General features: G+C 35.9%; 1 protein-coding gene across 6 annotated transcripts in view; it reads right to left on the bottom strand.

Moving 5' to 3' along the window:
* LOC141945317 (sodium channel protein type 1 subunit alpha) overlaps positions 1 to 26,426 on the bottom strand; it is a 102,603-nt gene that overhangs the window by 64,157 nt on the left and 12,020 nt on the right. For all 6 annotated transcript variants that reach the window (XM_074873321.1, XM_074873323.1, XM_074873318.1 and 3 more), the window contains one exon: positions 5,732 to 6,050. In XM_074873321.1, the coding sequence (XP_074729422.1) occupies positions 5,732 to 5,998 (267 nt within the window). In that variant the 5' untranslated portion in view covers positions 5,999 to 6,050. The remainder of the gene's footprint in view (positions 1 to 5,731; positions 6,051 to 26,426) is intronic.

Raw genomic sequence — 26,426 nt, 5'->3', positions numbered from 1 at the left:
GGAAAAGCTGTCCCACTCCCAACTCACTTGCTGGCTTCTTTTCTGAGCTGTCTCTCCATCACAGCTATACACGACACTCCTTTCTATACAGACCAAACCCCTTAAGACTAATTAGAGACATTAATAGTGAGACTTGTCTTGAGTACAAATTCAAGATTTGTAGGAATGGTATATGATATCTATTTGATTTCCCTGTTTCTGCACAGAAATGGAGAAACTGTGTATGAAACTGAGGACAGTAGGACAAAGCCTGAGCTAATGTTTCCAAATTAGACTTCCAGTTATGGATTACAGATAATAACAACCTTCAAAGCGTAACTGCAGATGACCTGACCTTAAAAGAAGCTTTCATTTTAAATACTGAAGCAACCAAGAAGATGAATGATTTTTCGGCACAATGTTTTAAAGCCTCACACCCCAAAGGGGAAGGTGAGTTTCCCCTTCCAGGTCTGTTCCCAGCCCCCAGGACTCACAACTCAGAAGCCACCAGCTCACACTCTCAGCTTTTGTAACTATGAGGTAGTTGATAAAATACATTAAAAATCACACTCTCTACTAACTTTGTATCTAAGACTACACCACCTATGTTTAGTCAACCTACATTTTTTAAAAAATCTTTGAACACAAGCATATTAAACATACATCTCTCTTCCAATGTGCCTTATGGAAAAGAACAGCATGCTGGCACAGCTCCAGTTTCAGTTGGAAGCTGCTGCTATTTTAGCTGTTCTACTTTCTGCTGCCCTGCATAAGCAGAACCAACAAGACAGAAATTCCCTGCCTTAGTTTTAATTTTTCACTCAAAGCATCTTTGTGACTGGAGCCTTCAGAATGACTTTTTTGGTCCCTGACTTCTAGCCTTAAACATTAACCAAAATTGTATCTTATCTCTGAAGAAGAATTTTCATAAAAAAACCACAGATAACAGCTGATATCAAATCCCAGTGGAAGCTTCCCTCCCTGATAAGCCTGCTATATCTCATTCCAGTCTCAACCCAGATGCAAGCCAATGTGTAGGCAGTGTGGATGAACATGAAGTATTGTACCCAAAGCTGTCAGGACAAAGTAGGCATACACTGAGAAAAGCTAAATAAATTCTAAGCAAATTGTAAGATTAATGTTTGTATATGAAGGATTATGTACACTTTTCAGCACTCAGGTTTTATAAAGTGCTTTAATCATTTTATAAAGGCAGGAAAACTACTCACACTCAAAGTAGTCAAGTCTGAATATGAATTCAAAGAAATCCCTGAAGAGAAGTCCCTGATTTGCTGCTTTTGAATCTGTAACCTGGATCCCAGTTCTGTAACTTCTGCCATATTTGATATGAACCCAGAAAATGCATTCTTAGGAGGGAAAAGGAGGAGGAGGAGTATTTTGAGAAGGTGCAGCTAAGAGGGACGAAGAGTCCACACTGAACAAGGATATGGTCTCCAAGAACCTCTTGGGACAAAGAATTCCCCAAACCTTCTTTCTCTTCTCCTTCCTCCCAGTTAGCTTTAAACATAGTTTCTGGAGGGCTACGTTTAGTAGGCTGACTGCTACTCCATTGCATTTCCAATTCCTACAGTTAAATAAACACCAACTAAAACCTCATAGGACCTCCTGAAAGGCAAAACGTGACATATTGTGGAGACAAGTCCTTAGATTCTTGGGAAAAGCCTGAGGGGCAACTAGAACAAGAGATTAACGGCATATTGGAAGTTGGCATTTCTTGGTTTTGTGGTTATCTTTTGAAACTATGTTTTCTAGCGAGACCTTAATTTTTTGCTTTGTTTGAACTTTTTGGTTAAAAATCCTTTCACATACAACTATCAAAAATATCGAAAATAGCTAGTGTATTCACCTTTTCTGATGTAATGAAGTTAAGTAAAGCGATTTTACAGAATCTTTTTGTTTCTGCAAGCCAAGACAAGTATGGGAATCCCAGGAGCTAGTAGTTTAATTAGGAACTGATATTACCAAGTACCAGGGCAAAAGGAGGCACCTTTTCTGACAGACATCATTCAATATCCTTCTGGCAAGAGGCAGAGCATGGAGTGGCAATCAAAAATGTTACATCTATGTTATAGCAGGAGTAAAGTGAGGTAAGACCCATTTAGTTCCACCTATTGTTTCCCTCCTCTTTAATGTAGCAGCCTAGGTTCAAGAGAAAATAGACAGCCCTTAAAGAATGAAACCAAGTGGACCAGATCTTGATGCATTCCTGCAGGTCAGGATCCTAGGGAGTTCCAGATGATCCTTTCTCCATAGACAGTGATGTGAACCTCCTTGATCCTTTGTGATGGCAGGTTGAGCATGAACAGGCAGTCACTATTATACTGGGAACACACTAATTTGCACTTACACAAAAGTGGAATGCAAAAAATGGGTAAAGTTCAAGTTCATTTTTACTCCGTTTTGGATTTTAAAAAAAGAACATTGCAACCATTTAAAGATACTAAACTTCACAGTTCTAAAAACCAACTTGTTGACCACCACAGTCAGCAGCATTTCGTTATAATAAAATAATAAGAAAATAAAACCAGGTATTGTATTACATTATAACAAAATAATTATGTTGCTGGATTCAGGCTGTGATATACTGTAAAACAATAATACTATCAGGTGTGTAAATTTGCTGTAAGGGGCTGTTCTGTTGTCAAACAGCAGTTGTCAAGTTTTTCCTTTTCCTTTCAGCTTCAGATTAATATTGAACATGAATATGTCCTCTTTGGTTGCAGGTTTTGCATAGAAGCACTGTTACAAAACCATAAAACTAGCACATCTATCTGTTTTTGTTTCTCTTAACAGATTTTCCCATTTTTAACTTTTGATCTCAGGGTTACGTTATCCACAGATTAAGGCTCTCACACCAGTTTAACACTTTTTTTTTTTTTCCCCTGTCTTATTCTGTATTAAACTGTATCAAATCATGGCATGCACAAACAAACCTATTGCTTAGAAAAAAGGTCCCAAGGATGAAATGTAAAATACTGTAGATGTTGTTTCAACATTCAATACATGCAAAAATATAGTGAACTTCTTCAATCTTGCTACAAAAATAGGAAAAAACCCCTCAGTAATTGGGATGCAATACTTGCATATGAGGCAAATGATGGATGATTTCACTCATGACCCAAATCTGGAATAAAAAAGATATTTCTAAAATTCTTGTACAGGTTTTCTGAATAAACCTGTGATAATGTTCAATGGTATAATTTGATTGTGCTGCAGGTAACCATTTCTGTTCCCTATTTGAAAGGTTGGAAGCCAAACTGATATAGTTTCTGTCAATAAATCAGGTATAGTTTACATAGAGATCCTAATAGAGGTCTGCAGTAACAGTGGCATCTGCTAATTCATACACTTGTCCTAACCCTTTCTTGCAAATAAATATTTTCCTTCATTCTAGTGTTTTTCATTAGATCCATATCATTTCAGATAGATGCTTCCCCAAGCGGAAATATAAAGTCTCTAGCTATCACGCAGCAGTTGTCAGACACTGGGCAAGGGTGTGCTGATTGACTTCTTGGTTTTACAAGGTGGAATTCAGAGAGGGACAAAGAGAAAGCTGAAATGTTAAATGGTACAGAGGTAAATGCATTGAGCATTTAGTACCTCACGTCTTCCTGGAGATGTTCACTTCTGCTTCAGGCTTTTCTCAAACTATTTCTTCTGAGACTTGCAGGAGCATCAACGGCTACCAATACTCTCAAAAGACAAGTAAGTTAATCAAGGTCTTTCCAGAATTCACTTACAACTAGATCAGAAAATCTAGGAATTAGATATTTTAAAGTCAAGTTACTGATGTAAAATTGAAATAGGTGTTGGATTTCTGTTAGGAAAGTCTATTTTCCTCTGACTGAGGGAAGAAAATTGAGAGAATTGTAGTGTGTGAGAAATTTTTGTCTTGTTTTTGACTGACAGGGCTGTTTCTATTTCTGTCCTGTAGAAGATTAAAGCACGTGCATAGAGAGGATGTGTGGACTTCAGCACAAAGAGAATCCCAGCGGGTATGTGACTTGCCCATAAAAGTTATTTAGTGTGCAAATAAAAAGATTCTTCCTTTCAAATAGTACAGAAACTTGGATGAATATGTTCAGCTGGTTTCACTCCATTTCTTGCCACTCTATCATCAGACCTGGCTGATGTAGTAAGTTTTCAGCTCCATCTGTGAAGGGACTGAAAGGATCTTCCATTTCTAAGGGCTCTGGAAGTGTACCTGTAGGTCATACCTATCATGTATCTGCTTACACTGATACATGAGACAGACTGATTTGACTATAAAGGTTCAGGATGAGCTGTGGGCAGGTAAGGATATAATTATATGTGATTTTGTATCATAAAGAGACACAATTAGTACAGAACTCTACAAGGGCTGCTTTTACAGAAATGCATCTTTTATCTTTGCGAAAGTAGAACTGTGTTTTAAAGATAAATCTTCATACACTGTGAATGGCAGATAAAGGCGCTTTCAGAGGCATCAAATAATAAAGGTAAAAACATTGTTTTCACATGGTATTTTCTCCCCTGTCAAAATAGGACTCACAAATCACGTGAAATTTAGCGAGCTAAGACACTTAGAACACAGCATTTTGTGAAAATCAAACTAACTTCTGTCCTGGTATTTATAGAGTTTTCATAATCACCATATCTAATAATTAAAGTATCACCCAAGCTAGCAATCAGTACAAACCATGAACCTTTTCTGCTGCATAGAGTTTGTGCAACAGAATCATCCTGAAAGGATTCCAGGGCTGTTCAAGGCCAATTACAGCAGAAAATTTTAAATAAATTTTACACTCTCTTTATGATATTTTCTGCTTATCCATGTGTTTATTAATTCCATAAATTTCCTAAAAATTTGCTATCAAAGCAGATTTCTGGGAACAAATGTGATCTGCATTGGATCTGCTGTCAGTTTTAAATCTGAAGAACCTTAGAGAAAGTCTGGTGTGTTGGTGTACTCAGTTTCAGTATATATTTACTTTTTTAAAGTTTGCAAAGTATATAATCTATTATGTATACACATGTTTGTGTAGGTATTATATATTGCTTATAATCAAAGACAACATACCATGTTTCAGCTTTGATATAAATGTTCCTTTGAGATAAATTCAATTTTATCAAAGGAATAAATTTTTATGTATTAAAAGAAAAGGATGAAAAGTTAGTAACCATTAAGGATGATAGATTCTGTCCTGTACCATAGACAGTGGGCATTTTGCTAATGACTGAGAGAGCAGTGAATAGAAGCCTAGATTTTCACCGTATTTATTTATGCCTCACTACATCCTTTGTACAACCATATTATACAATAAGTCATAATGTTACATTTCTTGCAAATTTTATTAGTTTAATTCTAAAAATAATATTACTGCAAAATTCCTCCTTATGTAAAGCAGGAGGACCAGTGTGCCAAGGGCACACAAGGGTAAATGTGTTCTAAAAACATACATTATCTCCATCAATTTTTTATAACTAGAAGATATTGCGTATTTATTTACTAACTTTCTGAAAGGCAGAACATATATGTATTGCTGGCATCAAACATTTGCTTCTCTTGTGGTACACCTAAGTCCTTTTGGCAATGCTCAGGTGTTTCCACATTATTAGAATGACATTTTCCTACATGGTTGCAAATTAACAGACTGACGTAACAAGCTATATGACGCCTTCCATGAAATTGAAATGAACATGCTAAAACACTCCAACACTGGCATATGAACAGGATTGATATTAGACTCACTTTTTTATTGATGTAATATGGGTCCATGTCTTCCAAGGGCTCAGACACCATTCCTGGAGGTATGTCGCCATATATAAATGGAAGTGTTTTTCCTGCCTCCAAATCACTGTTTGGCTTTGGCCCATTTTCATCATCATTGTCTTTACGGTCTTGCTTAGAATTCTTAGCTTTTTCTGCAGCAATGCGTTGTTCAATAGCTGCAAGAGACTCTCTAGTGAAGTACTGGAAGCTGTCTGGTCCTGGTGGTACAAGCACTGACTGCTCCATCTTCTCATCCTGCACATTTTAATTACCATTTACTCTTCTGCATAGGAAAATACTAAAAGAAAGCAGAAAATAAAATTGAAACAAACTTGTTAAAATCACCAAGTAAGAAAAAGATAATGTTTATTTTAAAATGCTTTTGTTTATACTATGTTGGAATGTTCAAATACACTATACTGAAAATTGTGTAAAGAAAGATAAAATAAGCACTTTAGTTGGTGATTTGGCAAGAAACACTTGTGTGGTTCTTATGCTAGTTATATAAACTGCAATAATTTATCAACTTTAGGACTATAATAAGTCTTTTACTACAAATAAGCAAAACCATGATACTTAAGAACAATCAGATACATTCTTTCCTCATAACTCTAATTATCTTAAAATCACCTCACACTCCTCTGGAATCAATCAGTATTATATTGGTAACTATAAATAGCACAGTTCATCAGAGCTGATGCAGAAATTTCCACTGAGTTCAGCAAGAGTATCAGAAAACAAGCACTGTAGAGTCAGAATTTCTATCAAACAAATAAAAATCAACACTGCATATGATGAGGTAGTAAAGTAGGTGTTCCAAGTAAGTTTTTGTAGGCATAGTTATTCTAGATAATAAGAACAAATGCGTGGTTTTATTTCAATTTGAATGTTACTATCTATCTGGTTCTTTATTCAGTAGCTGTAACTGGATAATTCTGGAAGTATTCTCATATACATATTCATTTATATATTGCAACTGAGAAAATAAACATGGGAGTGGGGAGGGGGAAGAAGTTCTGTTAAAATTATGGATCTGTCATCTTTCATGCTGCTGAATAATTTTCTGATTACATCAGACATATAGATGCATATTTGGGCACATAATTGACACATATATCCCTCATGCCTGAATATAAAGAGATATTTGCAGTCTCTGCCCATTGCTGAGGTCCTTGAGAAATGATCAGTCAGCCTTTCGGGAGACTTAAGGATTAGTGCTAGTCAGCACTTGTTGAAATAAGCTAGAGATATGGAATGACAGAGAGGTAAGACTACAGGAGATAGTTGGTGGGAAATGTTAAAACAAATGAAAAAAAGGTGACAAACAAACCCAGCAATTATGGAAAGAAGCTGAAAAAGATGAGGAAAAGAGAGCAAAAAATGGAAACAAGAGGAGACCATAAATGAATGTAGAAAGAATGAGGGGAGAAAGTGAAGAATGTGAAAAGAAAAAGATAGGAAGACTGGAAGATTAGCAGTATAAAACTGCAGAGATGAAAACAAAGATAAATGAAAAAGTAGGTGGAATAACAGAATATTGGGAAAGTAGAAGGAAGGGAAACAAATATAGATAGGGTTAAACTTTCTATTAAGGAAAAGTCAATAAGGAGAATAAGAAATTAGATGAGAAATAAAGGGAGAAAGAAGAAAAACATACCTGCGAAATGAAAAAGACGATCACTAAAATATATTAAGTAATAAACCCCAAACCCTCTAGATCATTAATTCCAGAGTAAGCACAAACATCTTAATCACATGTAGTGATTAAGTAGTGAAATATAGTGGATAATATAAGAAAGAGGGGTCAAACTGCTTATGGGCTCTATAACACCGATTTTCTTGATTTCTCAGAAAAAATAAAAAAACATTATTTCACTCAGATGTATAGCATTATGACCCACAATCAGAGGAATGACTTCTAAAGAATCAAGGTGGCAGATTTCTCACTGTAAAAAAATTAAAGGGAGCTAATCTCCTACCAAAATACAAAGTATTCACCCATACAGTCTAGACTCATGCCAAAAACAGTTCTCTAAAGCTTTCCCTTCTTTCTAATGCTGAAAGGAAATGGAATCATCCTGTTGTCTCTCTATTAGGGGGAAAAAGGATATAAGAAAGTGTACCACAACCAACAAGGATTTAAAATCTTCTCTTCCTCCACATAGAGAACATTCTCCAGACATCCCCCAGCTCCCCATTTTGAGGTTCTGTTTACTTCTGGGAATTGACTGTTCAGCCTGTTAACTGCTGAACAGTTTGTACACTCTGACATTATTTCTCAATGTTCAATCATACCTTGAAGATATTGGGAAAGAAGGAGAAAAAATTACTAGCCACACCACTGACCTTGCTGATCCCCAGACTGATCCCTGTAAGTGGCACTCTAATTTGGAAAACAGATCTCATACTATGCCACTATTCAAATATAATGAGAGCCACAGCTGCAGGTGGATACTACTTGCTCTGTGGTTTTCAGGGAGATACAGAGACTCAAGAAAGAGAGTCAGGCTCTCTTCTCTATTCAGTTTATTTGGCAAAGGAAGGGACAAAGGCCTCTTCTCTTTTCTTCTCTCAGCACAGGTATAATTCCCATGGGCACCAGCAAATGACGCTACACGGCCATGTCTGCCTTTCCCTCTTCTCCTCCTTGTGAGACCCAGGAGGTTGGTTTTCCTCTTTGCCATTTTTCCTTTGAAAATTCCCTTCATTGTCCAAAAACCCCAGTGTACATGGCACTCAGTGTTCCCTGCCATGGTGGCCAGCGAGGGCACAGCAAGCCAAATGAGTCCTGGCGCAGTGGGAGGGAGGTGCTGGAGAGTAGCAAGGGCAATCTCATGTTTTGAAGAGGAAGGAAACGGACAGCCAGTGAGCAGTCAGCAAAGATGGGCTCTGAAATCCTATGGTGCTCTGTCAGGATCACCTTTTAGTTCAGCTGCGTGTCCCCAGCTGGCATGCAGAACAAAGGAGGTAAGCCTGCAGGATTTGTCTGCAGGTGCACAAAAGCAAGCTACTTCATAGCCATTAGTTAAGTTGCAAAAACATTTGATTCAGCTACTATGTTTACATACTGAGTTTAAAACCAGCAAATGCTGTGGGTTTTTCTAATAATACCTGTATTTTTTTCCTGTAGAAAGGAACTTTACATCATTTTTCTATAATTAATCCTAGAATGTTCTCAGGTCTGTCAGATGCACATGGAGCTAGCTAGATACACACATTTAGATGTATCTAAATCTAAGTAGGCTGTACTTAACAAACTGTTTTGGGAGACTTCATGAAGATTAAATACTTTTTATCCTCTATTTACCAGATTAGAGGATGATATTCCAGATACATTTTCTTTTTCTTCATGCATTTCCATGATTATAAGTCTTCAGATTGCAAATAGAAGTCTGCTATAAATTCAAAAGTCAATATTAAATACATATAGAATTCACTAGTCTTAATCACAAATCAATTTCATCTGTCATATCACAGAGGTTAACTGAAAGGTTTGTAATCTCTTTATTATAGTAAATGAATTTATTCTTACTTATCTGTGTAAGGGTTGAATAACAATTAATATGAGGCCAGTTAATCAACTGATATCCTTCTGATTTCTGTCAAGTGATTTATTAAATATTGATTGAATAACTACAAATTGCTTACATGATCCAAATGGACTTTTTCTTTAGCATAGCACTGGTAATTCAACAGAGGAAAGAATGTAAGAATACAGAAAATATAGATTTCTTACTAAGTTCTTTCCTACCCTCCTTCTGTAGTGAATGAGATTTTTGTTTCTTCATCTCCAATGATGTTTGAGTGACTTTCTTATGAGCAGTGTATCAGTAGGCAAAACATTTCAAATTTAAAAAAATAAGGTACTTGGAACATTTGAGAATAGAATCATTGTGTTTCTTCTGAAATTTCCCAGGCAAAATATATTCATATATACTTTGTAGTATACATTGTTGTAAACCAGATAATTCCAGAGCACACAATATACTGTGTGCATGGACCATATGTAAATCACATGCAGAGTAAATCTGAAGTTATTCAGCTGCATCTGTCTAATTGCACGATGGACAGTTGACCTGCCCATGCATATTAAGTCTGAAGCATCCAGAACTACACTACATGCACACAGTGACCATCTGGGCAATATACATGCTATTAGTTCTGCACCTGATGGATGTGATGTACTGTACACCTTGTGCAGATGTAGAGCTACACATACTTAGAGAGTAACTCACTGTCAAATATCCACAGAGTTTCTGCAAATTTCTAGGGTCTTCAAATTTCACCTAAATAGATTTTCTAGGCAAAATAAAGGGACATGTTGGCAAATAGATGGAGAGATGATGCCTTATCTAACAATGATCCCAAACCAGTTGCACACTAGCCTTTAAAGAAGTCAATTAGATGATACGTAACTCTCTGAAAAAGAGACAGCTTTGAACAATAAGATTATTTCCTAACCTGATAAGCATCTGGTTTACTATTAGCTTTCATGTTCTTCATGCATTCATAACAAATAGTGACAAGAGTTTCTGGAGATCTTGGTCAGGAGGGCCTTAGCATACATGTAGAACTACAGTACTGCAAAAAGCTAAACTTTAGAGAGCTAATTTCTTGATTGTAACGCGCTTTGATGTTTGATCTTCTGTGACAACACCCATGAATTAAAATTTAGCTTCTATTTGCCACGGAGTATACTGAATGTTGAGATATTGAAGTTCCATTGGACCCTATGTGCTAGATAGGCATTTGATTGCAACAGACCAGTTCCAAAAATGCTTGTGGTGCAACAGGTCTGGTTCAGCTCTATACTTTCACCTACATAAACACCTATATAAAGCCTTCTATGATCACCTTTATATCCAAATGCTGAAATCAAACCTGATCTCTAAAAAAGTATTTTTCCTGCCTCTCCATCCTTCAGGTGCCAAGATTTTCAGCAATATAACTTTTAATATTAGTCAGCATTTAATTTTACTCAATTGGCATAACAATATGATTAACTTTAAAAAGCTATAGCTTCTCAGATTTACCAGATAGCAATGTACCATGTGTCATGTTCTCTAGAACACACTACATAGATGTTCAGTTTCTTCTATGGTTAACACTGCAGGTGCTGAGCAGTGTGAACGTTTCTAACGTACAGATACAGTGAATAGACCGGAATGGTATTTTTGCTCTTCTGTTGGCCTAGTCATATCACACACAGATAAACACGTGATAGTCATGAACTAGAGAATATGCTCTACAGAATAACTGGAGAATAATTTATGTTCTTCTATAGGTAAAACTTTGCATATATTGGAAGTAGTGGTGAATTAATACTTATGCCTCCCCCACCCCATATTTTTTTTGTATTCTCCAATTTCTCAATTTGGTGAAAGGTTATTGAGACTAGATTTGTACACTGCTACATGATGCCATCTGAGATAGTGCAACTCTGGTTTTCTGGATGTGAATTTGTGTCCAAGATGAAGTGGAAAGATGAGTACAAAAGGGAATGCACATGAATTTTTCAACAAATACATTGCACATTCTTTTGCATTACGACTTGAAGAATTAATGACTCACAGGACTCTTCATTATATACATCACAAAATATGATTTGTTACACTTGGTGATGTAAGAAATAAGTCATCTCTCACCACTAATAGAAAATAAAAATGACAGTAAACCAAATCAAATATTAAGAAATTAGCAAATGATACTGGACTGTTTTCACTGCCTGGTTAATCTCCCTTTGAATTTCAGGAAGGCACCCATAAATGTCTGTATAGATTGCTGTTTCCTTGTACTTTCCAGCACCGTGAAACTGATTGCTAAGGGAAAACTCAGGCAAGAGAATTCTGCTAGAGTAAGCAGAATTTAATCTTTGTCCTTCACTTTGCCCTTGCCCTGTGACACACATTCTGGTTTTGCTTTGGCACAAACTAACAAATCAGCTCTATTAAAAATCATGCATCTTACTACGGTTTTGAAAAACCATCACAGTGGTAAACAGTAGCATTAATATTTTGCAGTGCTCCAGATGCAATTATGTAACATTGGTAACTTCATTTTTATAAAGAGACTAACTAGGTATTAGTGAAGCTATCGATGATATGCCCAGGAAACAACCTGGCTAATTCAAGGCACCAACTAACAGACCACAGCTACTATAAATTAAAGCAGTGAATCTACATGTAAACTCACAGTACCCAAATATCTATGTTATATTACTTCTCGTTGTTTACTGGCACAGTTTCTGATTATTTTTTAATTATCAACTACTCATTATGATTCTTGACTTCAGAACACATAATAAATATAAATTACTTTCCTCAAAGTGTGGATTTGTGGGAGGAGAGGAAAGAAGGTATGGCCAACTGTGGCAGTTTTGTATGTGAGGCCTTAGCTAAGGAAAAACCTCTGTTCCTTTCTTCACAGAACCAAGTCTGTATCGGGCCTGTTTATCTCTATTTTAGGGCTGCTACAGGTAGCAAAGGTAGGTAGGATATCCAAAGCAACACAGGTGGCAGGACAGAAATCAGATTAGAATATTGGGACTATGCAACTTTTATGACTCCCTGTAGCTCTTATATAAAATTAAATTTAATTCTCATGGACAGCTTTGTAAGGGAAGCATGCATATTACCAGACTGATAATAGGATTCTCCCATATCTTTTTTCACCATCTTCTTATTTTTCCCTCTCAGCATTGATAATGCAGATCTGGGCACAAGGACTTGTTTGCCTTAGATTACTTGGACATGGCTAAATATATTTACTTAATGCATATTAATTTTAAATAAAGGATAGGTATATTAATACTGCAGACATCAGAATAGGGTGCATACATATCCACTGAGCTATAAATGAATTATCTGAAATATTGGAAGCAATCAAATAGTATATACTAGCTCAAGTGAAAGTCTATGCTTTGCAGCTAGATATTTCCATTACCCAATCTGATGCACAGCAAGGTTATTGGCACAGGGAAAGAGTCACAAAAGGGGAGTGATGAGCAGAGACGATAACTATTTAGTTTGCCACAGAGTTGCAAACAACCATGGGTAGCTGTGTGATTTAAGAAGGCAGTTTAGTGCCCCAGTCTAGGCTGCCCAACAGCCAGAAAGCAGAACAGACAAAGATAGGAAATATAGCTAATGTCTATGATAAACATGCTGTTGTATAATTGCTTAGCTAACATCTCATTACATGAGTATCTGTGCTAAACTCCCTCATCAGCTCCAGGGAATTCAAAGCCACATTTTCCATCAATCAGCAAAACTCTTACACTACCACAGGCAACAGACCATCTGATCTCTCTTTGCAGTGCTCTGCCATCACTATGCAGTAATGAAATCAAGATTAATGGGTTAGAAAGAAAGCCTATAAGAAAATATGAACTTGGCATTTTAATAGTAAGTTTTCATTTAGGAAGGCAATCGTGGCTTCTGATCCCTGCTCCGAGAGCTATTTCTCTGTTATATCTAATAAATTCACTTGAGAAGAGTCAGTTGAAAATTGCCACAGGTTTATTCATAGCTGAGGAGAAAAAATTTAGGAATACCTATAGGAAAAGAGAGTTTATTTCTAGTTTTCACTCACAATAAATTTGTTGAATTCAGGAAGAAAGTCTCAGTTTTGAAAAATAAAACAAACTAGAACAAGCCAGCCTTCCCCAAACAAAATAACTAACCAAGCAAAACCCCCATTCTGGGAAAACAAGAATGCTCCCTGTGAGCTATCCATACTAGGAACTGTTGTCTGCTGCAGTCAGAGCAGAATTCTGTGTAGCTGCAGCCTTTTTCTCCCCCATAATACCTAGATTCTCAGTCCTATCCTTGTTTCTTGATTAGAAGAAATCAGAAAACCACATGATGTGGACACAGCACATTATTCATCACTGTTAGTTATACATATGTATGCATTGTTGAGATTGCTATTCTCATCACATTTTTAAATTTAACTAATGTATCTTTAAAACCAAAATATAGCTACTGGACTTTGCTTTAGATTAAAAATAAATAGCTTGCTTCTGCTTACTGCTTTGCTAGTTTAATTCCATTAACTGCAACGAAGTCACTTCTATTTTAGAAAGCTGAAAAAACAAAATTAGTTATGCAGTTCCATAGAAAGAAAAAAATATTTTAATGGGACAAGTCACAATGCATCTGCATTACTACTCTATCTGAGCAAATACATTTAATAGGTTAGAACTACTGGACTGCTACCAAGCTGAATGAAATACATGCTTACTGTGTTCCTGCAGTGCATCTTGTGCAGTAAATGACTGCAGTACAGAGTAGCAATCTTTCTGCTTTCTTTCATTTGATCAGAGCAGGGACCCCTTCTATTGGCAATCTACACCACTAATTCAGGTTTAATTTTCTTAAGCAGTGTCTGAAACATCTGTTTCCATTTACCTTAGCAAACATAACAACCCTTTCTTCAGTCAAAAAAATAAACAAAGCAATGTAGGCTATGAAGTGTAAATTATCTAATGCCATTGATTCATTTTACATTAAGGTAAAATTGAATTTGAGGCAAGATTTAAGTTCTGATTTTGGCATATTGCCACACTGGGAAAACACTAAATAAAAGCTGATAGAAAACAGATCGCCCCACACCCTGGAATGATGTCAAATTTGCAGAGCTAACAAACTCAAAAACATCTCCATGCTCAAAAAGTTACTAAGTTATGACCTTTGTGGGTTGCTTAACCCCATTAACAGCATTCTGGTACTTGCTATCTCATATGGTCAGTGGAAGGGTCAGAAGCCTTAAAGACATAATAACAAAAGTATTTACATTTTCAGAACTTTCTGACAGTTACATGTGTATTTTTCTTGCAAACACAACAGCAAGCACTGATTTCACTCTTGAGGCTCCCCTGGGTCAAGGAAGCAGATGTGGAGACAACAGGAACATAATTAACACACAAGATAATGGGAAAAAAATCAACTGTAATTAAGGAAACCAAAAGACTTGCTGGTTTGGAAGCAAAATGATGGGACTGCTATGAAGTGCTAAAACCCCAAAACTGTAGAAACTTGTAAATAATTTTTGTACTACACAGGAAATCCAGACACCATATGAAAGGTAGAAGAGTTGAGTTTCAGCTTTCGCCAATTAAATCTTAGAAAGAAGTTTTGATACTTTATCCCTTTGCTTTCACTCACTGTGCACTCAAGGCATGTTTCAGCACATGCCCATGCATGGTGCAGGAGGCGGCCGTACCAGCCTCTACTGCTCCGTTTAGAAGCAGGCTATTATATGCTAAGTCAGTGCAGTGCAGCACCCGAAGTGAGGGATCCATCTCACAAATTGTCTTTGAAAGGAGGGAATGCTCAAGGAATGGAAGATGCTCAAACCACAAACCAACCCTGCAGCCTAGGAAGTGCTGTTGCCACTGCATGACTTCTGTATAGCTCCTGTGTTCATCATCCCCTTCTGCAACTGTCAGCCTGACTTAGGTTTTATGAACTGTAACAATCACATGGGCTACATGTGAATCAAGGGTTTGTCAAAATAATTTGTATGCTATATGCTGTCAAGTAACACACGCCTGTAAACACATGGCATTTTTATTGCTGTTTATGTGGGCAAGGCAACGTATTCTCTTTTACTGGCCATTTCTGGTCCTGCTAAGGCAACACATCTACAGTTCTCCCCTTATGTCTCTTTGCAGTTTTGTGATTCTGAACTCACAAATGAACAACCATTTTTACCAACAGTAAGAGGATTCTGTTATTTCTTAGTAGGCTGCTTCCAACATTAATAAGTTGCTAACAGTATGTGAGAAATGGCTTATTACTATGAGATTAACAATTTCTCTTTACAGTAGCATAATTAGTATCTGTTCTTGCAGATACAACTTTATTTAACTTCAAAAACTATGTTATATATACTGATGGCTCTCAAAATATCTCACAATGAATAAAAAAAGTCACATCACTGCTGTAAAGAAACTTCTTCCAAAACACATGACCTGGTCAAAAATAAACAAGTAAACAACTCTCACCTATTTCCTGATTAGTTTTGAAATGATTTTCAACAAAATTTGAATTAACAATATTAGTCCAATGTCATTTTGGAAAGTTCTCTTTAAGTGGACATTCATGAGGCTACCATGTCTGTCTTGTGTCCAGACATGGCTATAAATGACAGTAGTCTTGAGACCTGAAAGTGCTCAAGCCCTGGCACCTTGTGCCCTAGAGGTAGTATAGTTGCACAGTTAATTTACTCTATTGAATATTAGATAAAGCGATTTGCACTAACATTCACGAATTATTGCTGCTAGTACTCAAGCAAGCACATTAGAACTAGTTTCTATATCTCTCTCTTTTGCAATTGAGGTGATGTCCTCCCTGTAGGTTACACATTGCCTTGTTAGGTCTCTCTGGCATATCTCCTAGGCAAAGCCTACCTTTCCTACAAATGCAACCTATGGTTCAGCAGCATTCCTAAAATCCCAGCAGCAGTGCATATTCCCACACTCATCGTGTCTTAACAGATTCATCCCAAAGCTTCATACTTCTGACACTGGTTTGTAGTTCACCACTTAGAAAAGCAGCAGCTGAATCACGTGATTCAGAAAAGCAGCATTTGAAGCAAGTGACACAGAGATGTTGCAGAAGTCCTTGATACAGTTATGCTTTACTCTGAACAGAGTAAAAGAGATAAAACCAAAAATAAAAATAACAAAACACTCCTCCATTATGACTTCTCTGAATTTCCTAGTAACTCTTAGCTTCACCTTTGAGGTCTGGTCTGAGTCATTTAAGCTGTCTCACAATGGTCAAAGAGCTTTTCTCAAAATGGTCAAAGAGAATGTTTTGCTTTTACTACTCCCAACTCGTCAATCAGGAGACCACCTGATCATTCCCATCAGCTCATCAAAATCCATCCACTGATTTGCTGTTTATTTGTCATCCCACTTACCAGAATAAGTTTTCTTGGTCGGCTCCCATTTACAAACATGCCAACTGTAATCCTGTGATTAAATATCAATCATTTTACTGAAGTGATGCTAAAACTAAGGCTGAAGGTCAGATTTGCTTTCTGCTTGCACTGTTACCCTGTGGAGCAGCCTGAAAGCTGGCTGTGGGGTGACCCAGCTGGCAAGCCCACAGAAAGAATTGCTAAAAATGAGTTAAATCCAGATGACACTAAAAGGTGTATTGACGTCCTGTGTGGATGGGTCACAGGCATCCACATCCCATCCACCCATATCTGCCCTTGCCATATTCCACACAGCTGATGCCGGGCAGAGGTAAGGTCCTATGTTCACTGCCAGAAAATGTCTAGACATTTGGAAAAAACCTGAATTGAGATCAATAGTCTTGGTGAGCACTAGCATCCACCTAGTTTCACACAAATATTTCATAACTTGTAAGAACATTTTGTTCAGACATGGAACATCTTAGCCCAGAAAGCATGAATTAAAACATAATATTGGTAATTATAAGGGTTTAGGCATAAAAAGAAGGATGTATCTCAGAATAATAAACTGTAATGCATAATTCCGAATGATCACAGATGTATTTAAGAGATCCAGCTGAACTGGGCTTTGCATATTAAAGATTCCCCACTCATTTATCAAGATTTATTTCAGCCTCTTTTTTATTCTCATTTATTTCCTACAGTATTTAGCTTATTTTGACATTTAAAAAGGTTCTGCATGATACTCATGGTATTTTCAGTTGCCTAAAGGGGAAAAAATTATTGAAAATTCCTAGAAGCAATGAAATAGTTTTTGCTATTAAATGGTTAACCAAAAGCAGCAGCAACAGCATCTGCTGCCTCTGCCACACCCCTTGAGCAATGCCTTATTCTAAAAAGCTTCAGATTTGCAAAGAAAAGCAGAGCCTGGGAATTAGTATTTCTGCAGAAGCAGTGGTTTGAAAGCCACTGAATGAAGACTGTTAGCCACACTGACTTTTATTTAAAAGCAAAGATTTCACCTTTTTTTTCTTTTGAGGTGCTGGTGAGTTTCCAGTCATTTAATATTTTATATTCTAACCCTACAATAAATGTTCAGGATGTTAATTTGATTTTTGAAAATGTAGGAATGTAAAAATATAATAAATAACCAGTCAAACGCTAGAAGTTATAAAATTATAGACTATGAAATCTAGTGGTATTGGGATTTGGGACTTTTCTGGCTTTTTTAATCCTGTGGCTGGTCAAGAAGAAAAATTAGACAAATGTGTTTCTTTAAAATAAATAAGAATAAGTTATATGCAGAGACTTTAAATGTTTAGCAGTCTAGAACATTTAAAAATTAATGAACTTAATGCTATTAAGTGCACTGAGAAAACAGACAAAATGTATATTGCAGGTGACAACAAAGTTAAAAAATAGCTGAACTAAGGGACTATCACTGGATACCATCTGATATTTAAAAATGGAAAACCATTAATCAGACATTTCTGAAATATAGCTATATACTTAAAAATAGCATAAATGATAACAAATTTTGCAGCAACACACTCAGTCATTCAAATTCTGAGCCACTTCTGGCAGTTTCCTGAAGACCAGATCATCTACTAAAAAAGAAGCAACACTTAATCAAATGTAGTACTGAGCTATGTGGTTAAAAATATGATTGTAGTGATTACTTTGCAAAGAAACCACTCTCAAACATAGGTACAGAAATGTAAAAAGGAAAGAGACTTGAGAACTGCAGTTCCTGAAAATATCATTCAGTGCACATCAACTGTGCAGTTAAACTATGTTAATGATGCTAATGAAGTAATAAAATATTTAATAATTTTAAAGGTTTCTATCTTGCATTCTATCTTAAATTGAAACTGATAGATTACGAGGTCTGTATCATGTGAATCTGTTCATGTGGATCCACCTGTAAGATAAGAACTCAAATAGGAGAAGCAACATGCTATAGTGAAGACCACAGCAAATAATGGCAGATCTGGCTAATGGCAAACCACATCTCTTTCAACCTCAGTTTTTCTGATGGGGAAATAACAGTTTACCCATTTTAAATGATTTGTGATTGGTGATTAAAATACTTTCAGCTATTCTTCTCATTCAAAAACACACATTTGTTACTTTAATGACTGAAAGTACTCTTCCATTTGTGACTGGAACTGATTATTGCTGTTTTAAATTGTCATTTTTAGTGTTGTAATAGAGGTTAAAGTGTTTTGGAATGCTTTTTCTAAATAATAATTTTTAGTTTATAGTAGTGAGTTATAATGCCTTCTGGTATTTTGGCATTGTGTGTCCACGACAATATCTTAAATAGTTTGAAGACAAATGATAAGATTAGTCATTTTTGTCCCATAACTCTTTACTTACTATATTTTTCAGCCACTCAAACTCCTGCAGTCTGGTACTGATTTACAGTACACCCACCTGAGAAACAATGGAGAGGGGCATTCCTCAGCATCTTGCTCTTCTTGTCTGATCAATGCATCTGAAGACAGGGTATCATTTCCTACCAGGCTCTGAGAGCTGAATAATGTTTCTGCAGGAGTCATATACATTTATACATATATCATTGTATACGTATATACAACCTAGATGCATTTCTATAAACAAGCTTATAGTGAGAAGCCGAAGTAGGAAACTTCATTTTTCAAAACTGTTTGTCAGTGCACTTGAGAGAGGGCACAACAATGGAGATAAGTGCACTCCATAAAGATAAGAATATCCAGTTATGAAAAGCAAGCCTTTAGTACGTGAACAATGAATGTTGTCAGAGGAGAGATCAATGCTACGGTGTAGGTCATGGCTCTAAGGAATCGAGGACATTTAAGTCTGAGGGAAACATGCACGATTAAGAAGCTTAGAAATGATCGTGTTACGTTGATTATGAGGCAAAGACAAATTGGGGACTTAATATTCGTAAGTGGAAATGACATCTAAAGAATCTTAATTTATTTTTGAGGAAAAAGCCTATGAAAAGTATACTGAAGAATTTTCAGGGCTTTCCAATTTTGAGTAGGAGTTGGTTTGTTATGCCTCTTTATACAGTTTCCCACATTTATTACTCTTAAAATGCTTGGTATTCTCTATGATTTAAAATTGCATCCGGGTGTACGCTTGTAATGTAACAGATAAACTCTTGATCCTATTGAAGCTGTTCTCAAAACATGCTATTGACTTCATTCATGCAGGTAAGTTTTATTACCTAATTGATATATTTGATTTACATCTTGAAGAAGAATTCTGATTTATGCTAGGTAAAAATGTAATTTCAACTCAAACTCTTTTGTCTTATCTTAAAGTAGAGGCACATTAACCTGGAGGAATACTTCCCTTTAGTTTTCTTTTACATACTGAGATTTTACCAGCTGACTTTCCTATGTGCTGTAAAGATGTAATTTCTTTTTCTGAACATATTTTGATATTTCAGTGCTGTAGAACTAATGCATAAAAAAGAAATATGAGTGAGATATTTGTATTAATAAATTAATAAAAGTACTATTGCAAATAATGTAAATATACATATATCATCCATCATTCAATAATTACTTATTAAAAATTTTGTAGAGTGTTTATAAATTCATTGTGATGGAGGTCTTCTTTTGTCACAGTCCAAATTATTTCTCATACTTTAAGTTGTGGGATGGTAAAATGCTTTTTACATTATGACATGTAATGGCATACAACATATAATGTCACTGGAAATAATTGCTGTAAAACAGCAATTCTCAAAGTAGGAAAGATTGAGGATGGGGCCAGAGATTTAGCCTGGGAAAAGTAACTAAAAAAAAAGTATGAAAATTTCATCAAAATATTTGCTCTCCCTTCCTCTCTTCTTACTTTTCTTGCTTACATTTTTCTTCCTCCATGAAATCTTTTCACCTTTCTGGCAAGCCCATGGAGCACTTGAACTTAACATTGTCCTTAAGTAAACAGGTCCTAGTCAGTGAGATGCAAGTGTCCTCCCTCTCTCCATGTCTGCTCCATCCTTTCCAGGCAGCTGGGCTTGCTGGAAGCTGAGTGCTTACATGGGGAGTGTTTTGGGCTCAATAGCATCAGGGCTGGGTTTTCAGATATGTGGTTGTGAAGTTAGGCTTTCTGCTGGGCTCTGTGATGAGGGAGGTCTTGGGTGAACTACAGGTTGACCACAGAAGCTTGGAGCAATCCAGCAAGTGTGGAGAGGTGAATGTATCCAAAATATTCCAAAACCAAAAAAGGTCAAGATCAAAATTGTTACCACTGTAAAAGACAGTTAAGAACAGGTGAGTGTAGAGCAAGAGGCATTTTTTTAGTGAGAACACAACGATCTGATACATAACAGATGGCCAAAGCATCACTGTGAATAGATACCTTACACAGCCTGTCCCCTTAGTCACTATGTCCCCTAAGAAGAAAGGACCTCAGTGAATATGTACGATATATTACAGTACCAAGTCTTAAAATGTCTGTTTTGAAAGATGAGCACATATATTTATCAGCAGCAATATGAACTTCTAAGATTCTGTTTAATTTTACTACCTATTTTTCTCAGGCTATATCTGTACTATATTTGACAGCGTACAGCCAAAACCACATTCTGTCACAAGCTGCTCCTCAGGCAATATGAACCTGTCCATGTTGCCTTTTAAAGGAAGTCCTTCTGGATTTGGGAGGCACCTTGCTTGTAAATTTCCAAGTTTGTAACAGCAAACTTGACCTCTAGGAAGAGGTCTTTCTTGAGTTACTTTTGGTTTTGTACCCTGAACAGCAGACAGCCAAGATGTGTTCACACTGCAGGTAAATGGGTTTACAAACCTTTGAAGATTATCTTTCAGAATAGCATCAGAGCTGTTGAAACCATGTGGGCCCTGCTGAAAGCAGGCAGAATGGATGGCTGTAGCTATTTCGGTCTCCAATCTCCCTTCAGAAACATCCTATTTATCCTATACACAGTTCGACTGACCCTACTTTTAATTATTTCAGACTTTCTTCCACTGTCATTGCTGGTGTAAGTGTTTTCAATTTCTAGGTAGAGTGATTCATTCCAGTCTATGAGGGCTTAACACAGCAGTTTGGCACATGAAAGGCTAGCAACAAAGCCTAAGGGCTGCTGAGGTTGGTGGTGCCTGTGCTACTTGTAGTCATGATAAATCTGACTCTTACATGTGTCAAATGTCTTAATCTAAGTTTTGGAGCCAGAATATGTCTAAATCTTACTGTACTTTCCCCCTCACCATGCATATCTAAGAAACAGTCCTTCTAGCCATCCACAAGATTAGTACTGTCGAACTGTCTTCTATCACGCTTACAAAGAAACAAGAAAGTTTCTTTGGCCTTATCAGACAAAACCTGTCTGTATTCAGGGTGATTTTCTAACTAGTTACTTAAGCTATTTTATCCTGCTGTATAAATTCTCAGAATATAGATTACTGTTTCCTCTCAGAGGGTCTTTGCAGCCTTTCTTCATTATCTCAAATTCCATTTTTTAGATGTTCAACTTTTCAGTGTACATCAACATCATGCTTTTGAAGAAGATTCACAGTCACAGTCAGGAGACACAAATATCTGCAAAACTTCCTCATTATCCTCCTTTTAACCTTTTTCAAGATACCTTTCAAAACACTTCAGTGGTCACACTGCTCAGCAACCAAAACCTTAAAGGTCTTCTTTCTCTCTGTGCCATATGAGCATTTTTCCTATACTTAGGTTGTATGCCAGCTGAAGCAGTGATTCTCTTTCTCTGAATAGCACATACAAATTGGGGTCCTAGATTCCATATATGAACACCTGCCTATTATAGGCATCCAAAAACATCCATATGCGTGCGAGGCAACGGGTAATATTGGACACAAACAAAACAGAACAATTTGTGGGTAAGAATCTGGAATTTAAGAGGTATTAAAGTTCAAGATTCTGTACTTTAGAGGAGTGATATGAAGAAATGCTTTCAGAACTAGAGCCAGACAAAGCCAGAACACGAAAGGTTTTTAGGAACAAAGTTCCTGAAACTTCCAGAAGTAAAACTATGCCTTACAGCACTGCAATATGGTATTTTAACTGAGATAACACATCAACGTCTCAAAAAAAAAATCTTCCTTCTTTCAGTCCCCAAAGCAGTTAATAATTACCGTTTCAGGAAAGCCACCTGAATTAGAAGCATTACACAGAGAAAAACAGACCTGCAGACCTCTAAAGAGAAGTGAAAATTGCTTACTGGGTGGACTTCAGAATAATGCTAATCACAATTTCACTACCCACAGCCATTATTTAGCCATCTTCACAATCTTTTCTCACGTGAAATAGAGCAAATGGCTCATATTTTGTATCTGGAATTTATCTGAACAGACAGCTAAAGGCATAAGACATCCTTTTACAAAGTGCTAACCAATCAGGAATTCACACAAAAGTCAATACGAAATTCTTGTCACTCTGTTTTGAGACACTATATTTTTTGCCTAAGCACCTAAATATAGACTTAAATACATAAGCTTAGACCTATTTTATGAAATTTCTTCCTTATATCATGGTCATTCTTACTTTAATCACAGGAGGAAAAAATCCTATTGCCAAAACCGACCAGTTTCCTGCATTTCAGAATCCTACAAACCATATAACCCTGAGAAATATATGTCACTGCTGAGACACCCATTGAAATATTATGTGCAAAGAGGTCAAAGAAAAAGGGAGGGAAAATTTTGAATAAACCACTGTTCTTACTATTAGACATTTAAATAGTACTTAATGTACTGAAGACAGATCTGGTATGGAACAGAGAAATAGCTTTCAAAAATAAAATTGAATGCTTACTACTCCCCTGCATTTTTAAAAATTAATTGATTCATATTTCCCCAGATTTTTTTTTCTGTTTCCTTTTTTCTTTTTCCCCAAGAAACTCTGTGCTAGCTATTGTCTAGGAATTAGGCATGCAGACATAAGGGAGGAGGTACTCTATCTGCTACTTTGCTTTCTCTTGTTAGCATGTCCCATAATTTATCATTCTCTACTCTTGAGCACTATGCATTTTTGTTTCTCCCATCAGACCGATTAAATATTATTTAGTGCTGGTTCAGGATTAGTCTGAACTTACACTTCACAGATGTATAGAAACCTGTCTTGAGGAGAAGTAGAGGGCAAATCTGAGGTCAATGCCCACAGGTGACAGACTCACAGCCATCCTGCACAGCAGCTAGGTAACATGTAACCTAGAGTCAAAACTACCAGACATGCTGTCTAAAAGATATGAGAATTTCTTTTACCAGGCTACATAAAAATATTATTTGAATAAAAGTAATCTTCAGCTGGAATTCTACTTAAAAGGTACTCAAAGTAATTAAGATTTTTTTTTTCTAATCTTATTTCACATGTATATCAACAAAACTGTAAACTTCTGTCTACTGTATGTCCCACTCACGAAAAATGACAATGTTTTCACTTCAGAGCAAGTAGAGTTCTCATACCTGGTGATGCAAAAATATGTCTACATTAGCATTTCCAAATATTCTATTTATATTTCTATTAGTAGTAATATTTTATATTTTTATATATGTTATAATTTCAATTTCTATAATATTTCTATTTATAGTCTCATTTTTTTGTATTTTAGTGCATAATAGGCTAGTGACACACTCCACCCTGCACTCCTAGGATGTGGTTTTGTATTAAAGAATCATAGACTCACAGACTGGCTGAGGTGGAAAGGCACCTCTGCAGATCAGCTTTTGTATTAAAATAAAGATATTTTGCAAAATTTTCTCACACATTTCTAGCCTAGGTGAGTGTAAATTCTGCTTCTATAAAATGTTACAGGCAGTTTTATATTTGTCCATCAAAAAGCAGACAGCAAAACAGACAGAAACATCCTGAAATAACATCTGGCAAGCTTTCCACACCTAGGTGTCTCAGGAAATACAGTTTTACAAAGCTGCCCGGTCCCAGAAAGAGTGGTATGGAGTAAAGTACACTATTTTGCAGCAGATTTTAAATATATTTGATATATCTTCATTTCTCAGACCCTATATATATATATGTCTTATCCATCATTTGTTAAACAAAACCAATTTAGTCTGCTGTTAAATAGGAATGTATTTTTAATGATTCATGTACACGGGTTTTCATGTAAGTATTCAGAATTATTACAAAGAAATAAAACAAGATACGGTTTGAATTAAGTCCAGTTTGGCATCTGATTTAGCAAGATACTTTCTAAATTGGTCTTGCATTTCTTGTAAGTATCAATTAACAATCTTCTACACTACAATTTAAATTTTTTAATTAGTATTAAAGTTAAACACTGTATCTGAAGATGTCTTCCTCTATAACATTGACCTTCATAGAAGAAAAAGAAGCTATATGTTTCAAATTTTTTTCTCCAATTATAAACTGTTGTGAAAGGACACTCAAGACAGTATCATGTTGTTTGCTTTACAATTGTTAATTCAGAAGTTAAGATATTTTATATTTACTCAACATGTTATTTCAGTTTGTGAATTTATTTATCTTATTCTAAAACCATACTCTAAAAAAATCTGCACAATAAAATGTTATTATCTCTTTCTAGGTAAATATATACATGTTTCATTGTATAGATTTGTAGGAATGATATTTCTTTTGTTTGCTCTGTAGCTTAGAAGCCAATGCATTAATCAATGGTAAGAAATACTCCTGGATCTGGGGACACAATCACCTCTCTTGTTAAAAATGTTGACCCTAGTACAATTTTCACTTGTTTTAGCTAGTAGTTTCCCAAGGAGTCTGGGGACATGACTCAAGATTTAGCTCACATCAGAAGGCATACCCTGTTGACAGGGTGCATAAAGCCACCAGGTTTTTAAGGACAAGACCCTTTGCAGACACAGGGTGTCCCAATGCCAGTCAAACTTGGCATAAATGGAACCAAAATGACTAAGAAAAAATTTATTGTAATACATAGATCATTTTCCTTGGAGTGCAATTTTTTGTTTCAGATATAATATTTTATTAATTCAGACTAGTAGATTTGTAATTAATTTTATTTTGAGACAACATGAAGTCCTGAAAACACAGTAAAGGCTCATCCTTTCTGGTCTATCTTTCCCAGTGTGTGTATAAAGAGAAAACAAGTTGAGCTGAAGGCAAAAAATATTCAGATATGAGGTTTCTAGATAGCATTTGGATCACATAGTTAATGTTAAAGAAAAAAAAAGTAAAAAATTTTTATAACTTTTTTTTTAAATTAAACATTGTTAGTGTAACCAGTATGGAGCTCTGAAAAGTTCTCTGTCTCTATCCATCACTGCACATTTCAGGTGATATATTTGGTATTATTTAGACTTCCATTTCAGAAAATAAATGTATCAGATTGGGCTTCTCAGCTGTGAAATATACTGAATATTAACATAAAATAAAAAACATTGAAATGGCTCTGAAACACTCACTTCATTTAATCAGATTTTGAAGTGTCCTAGTTCTTTCTACTATCAATTTAAAAATCTTTTAAATTAAATGTATAGCATTCTCCTGACAATAAGCAAAAATCGATCAGATTTGCCAAATATCCTTTCTCTACCTCTTTTATTCACATACTCGCTATGGCTAACCAGTAAAGCCTATTTAATCTAAAAGAAACACTAAGAAATTAAATAACTTTTTAGGACATATTTTTGGTTCTTTCTAGATATATTTGAAGTGTTGCAGAGTATATATATGTAGCATAAATATTTTCAGGGGATGCTTATATACTTTTAAGAAAAGCCTAATGAAGATAGTTTTTAGGAGGTCTATT

This window comes from Strix uralensis, chromosome 6 (genome assembly GCF_047716275.1).
Source record: "Strix uralensis isolate ZFMK-TIS-50842 chromosome 6, bStrUra1, whole genome shotgun sequence".
NCBI lineage: Eukaryota > Metazoa > Chordata > Aves > Strigiformes > Strigidae > Strix > Strix uralensis.
The sequence above is the reverse complement of the archived record's forward strand: the minus strand, read 5'-3'. Positions and strand labels throughout refer to the sequence as shown.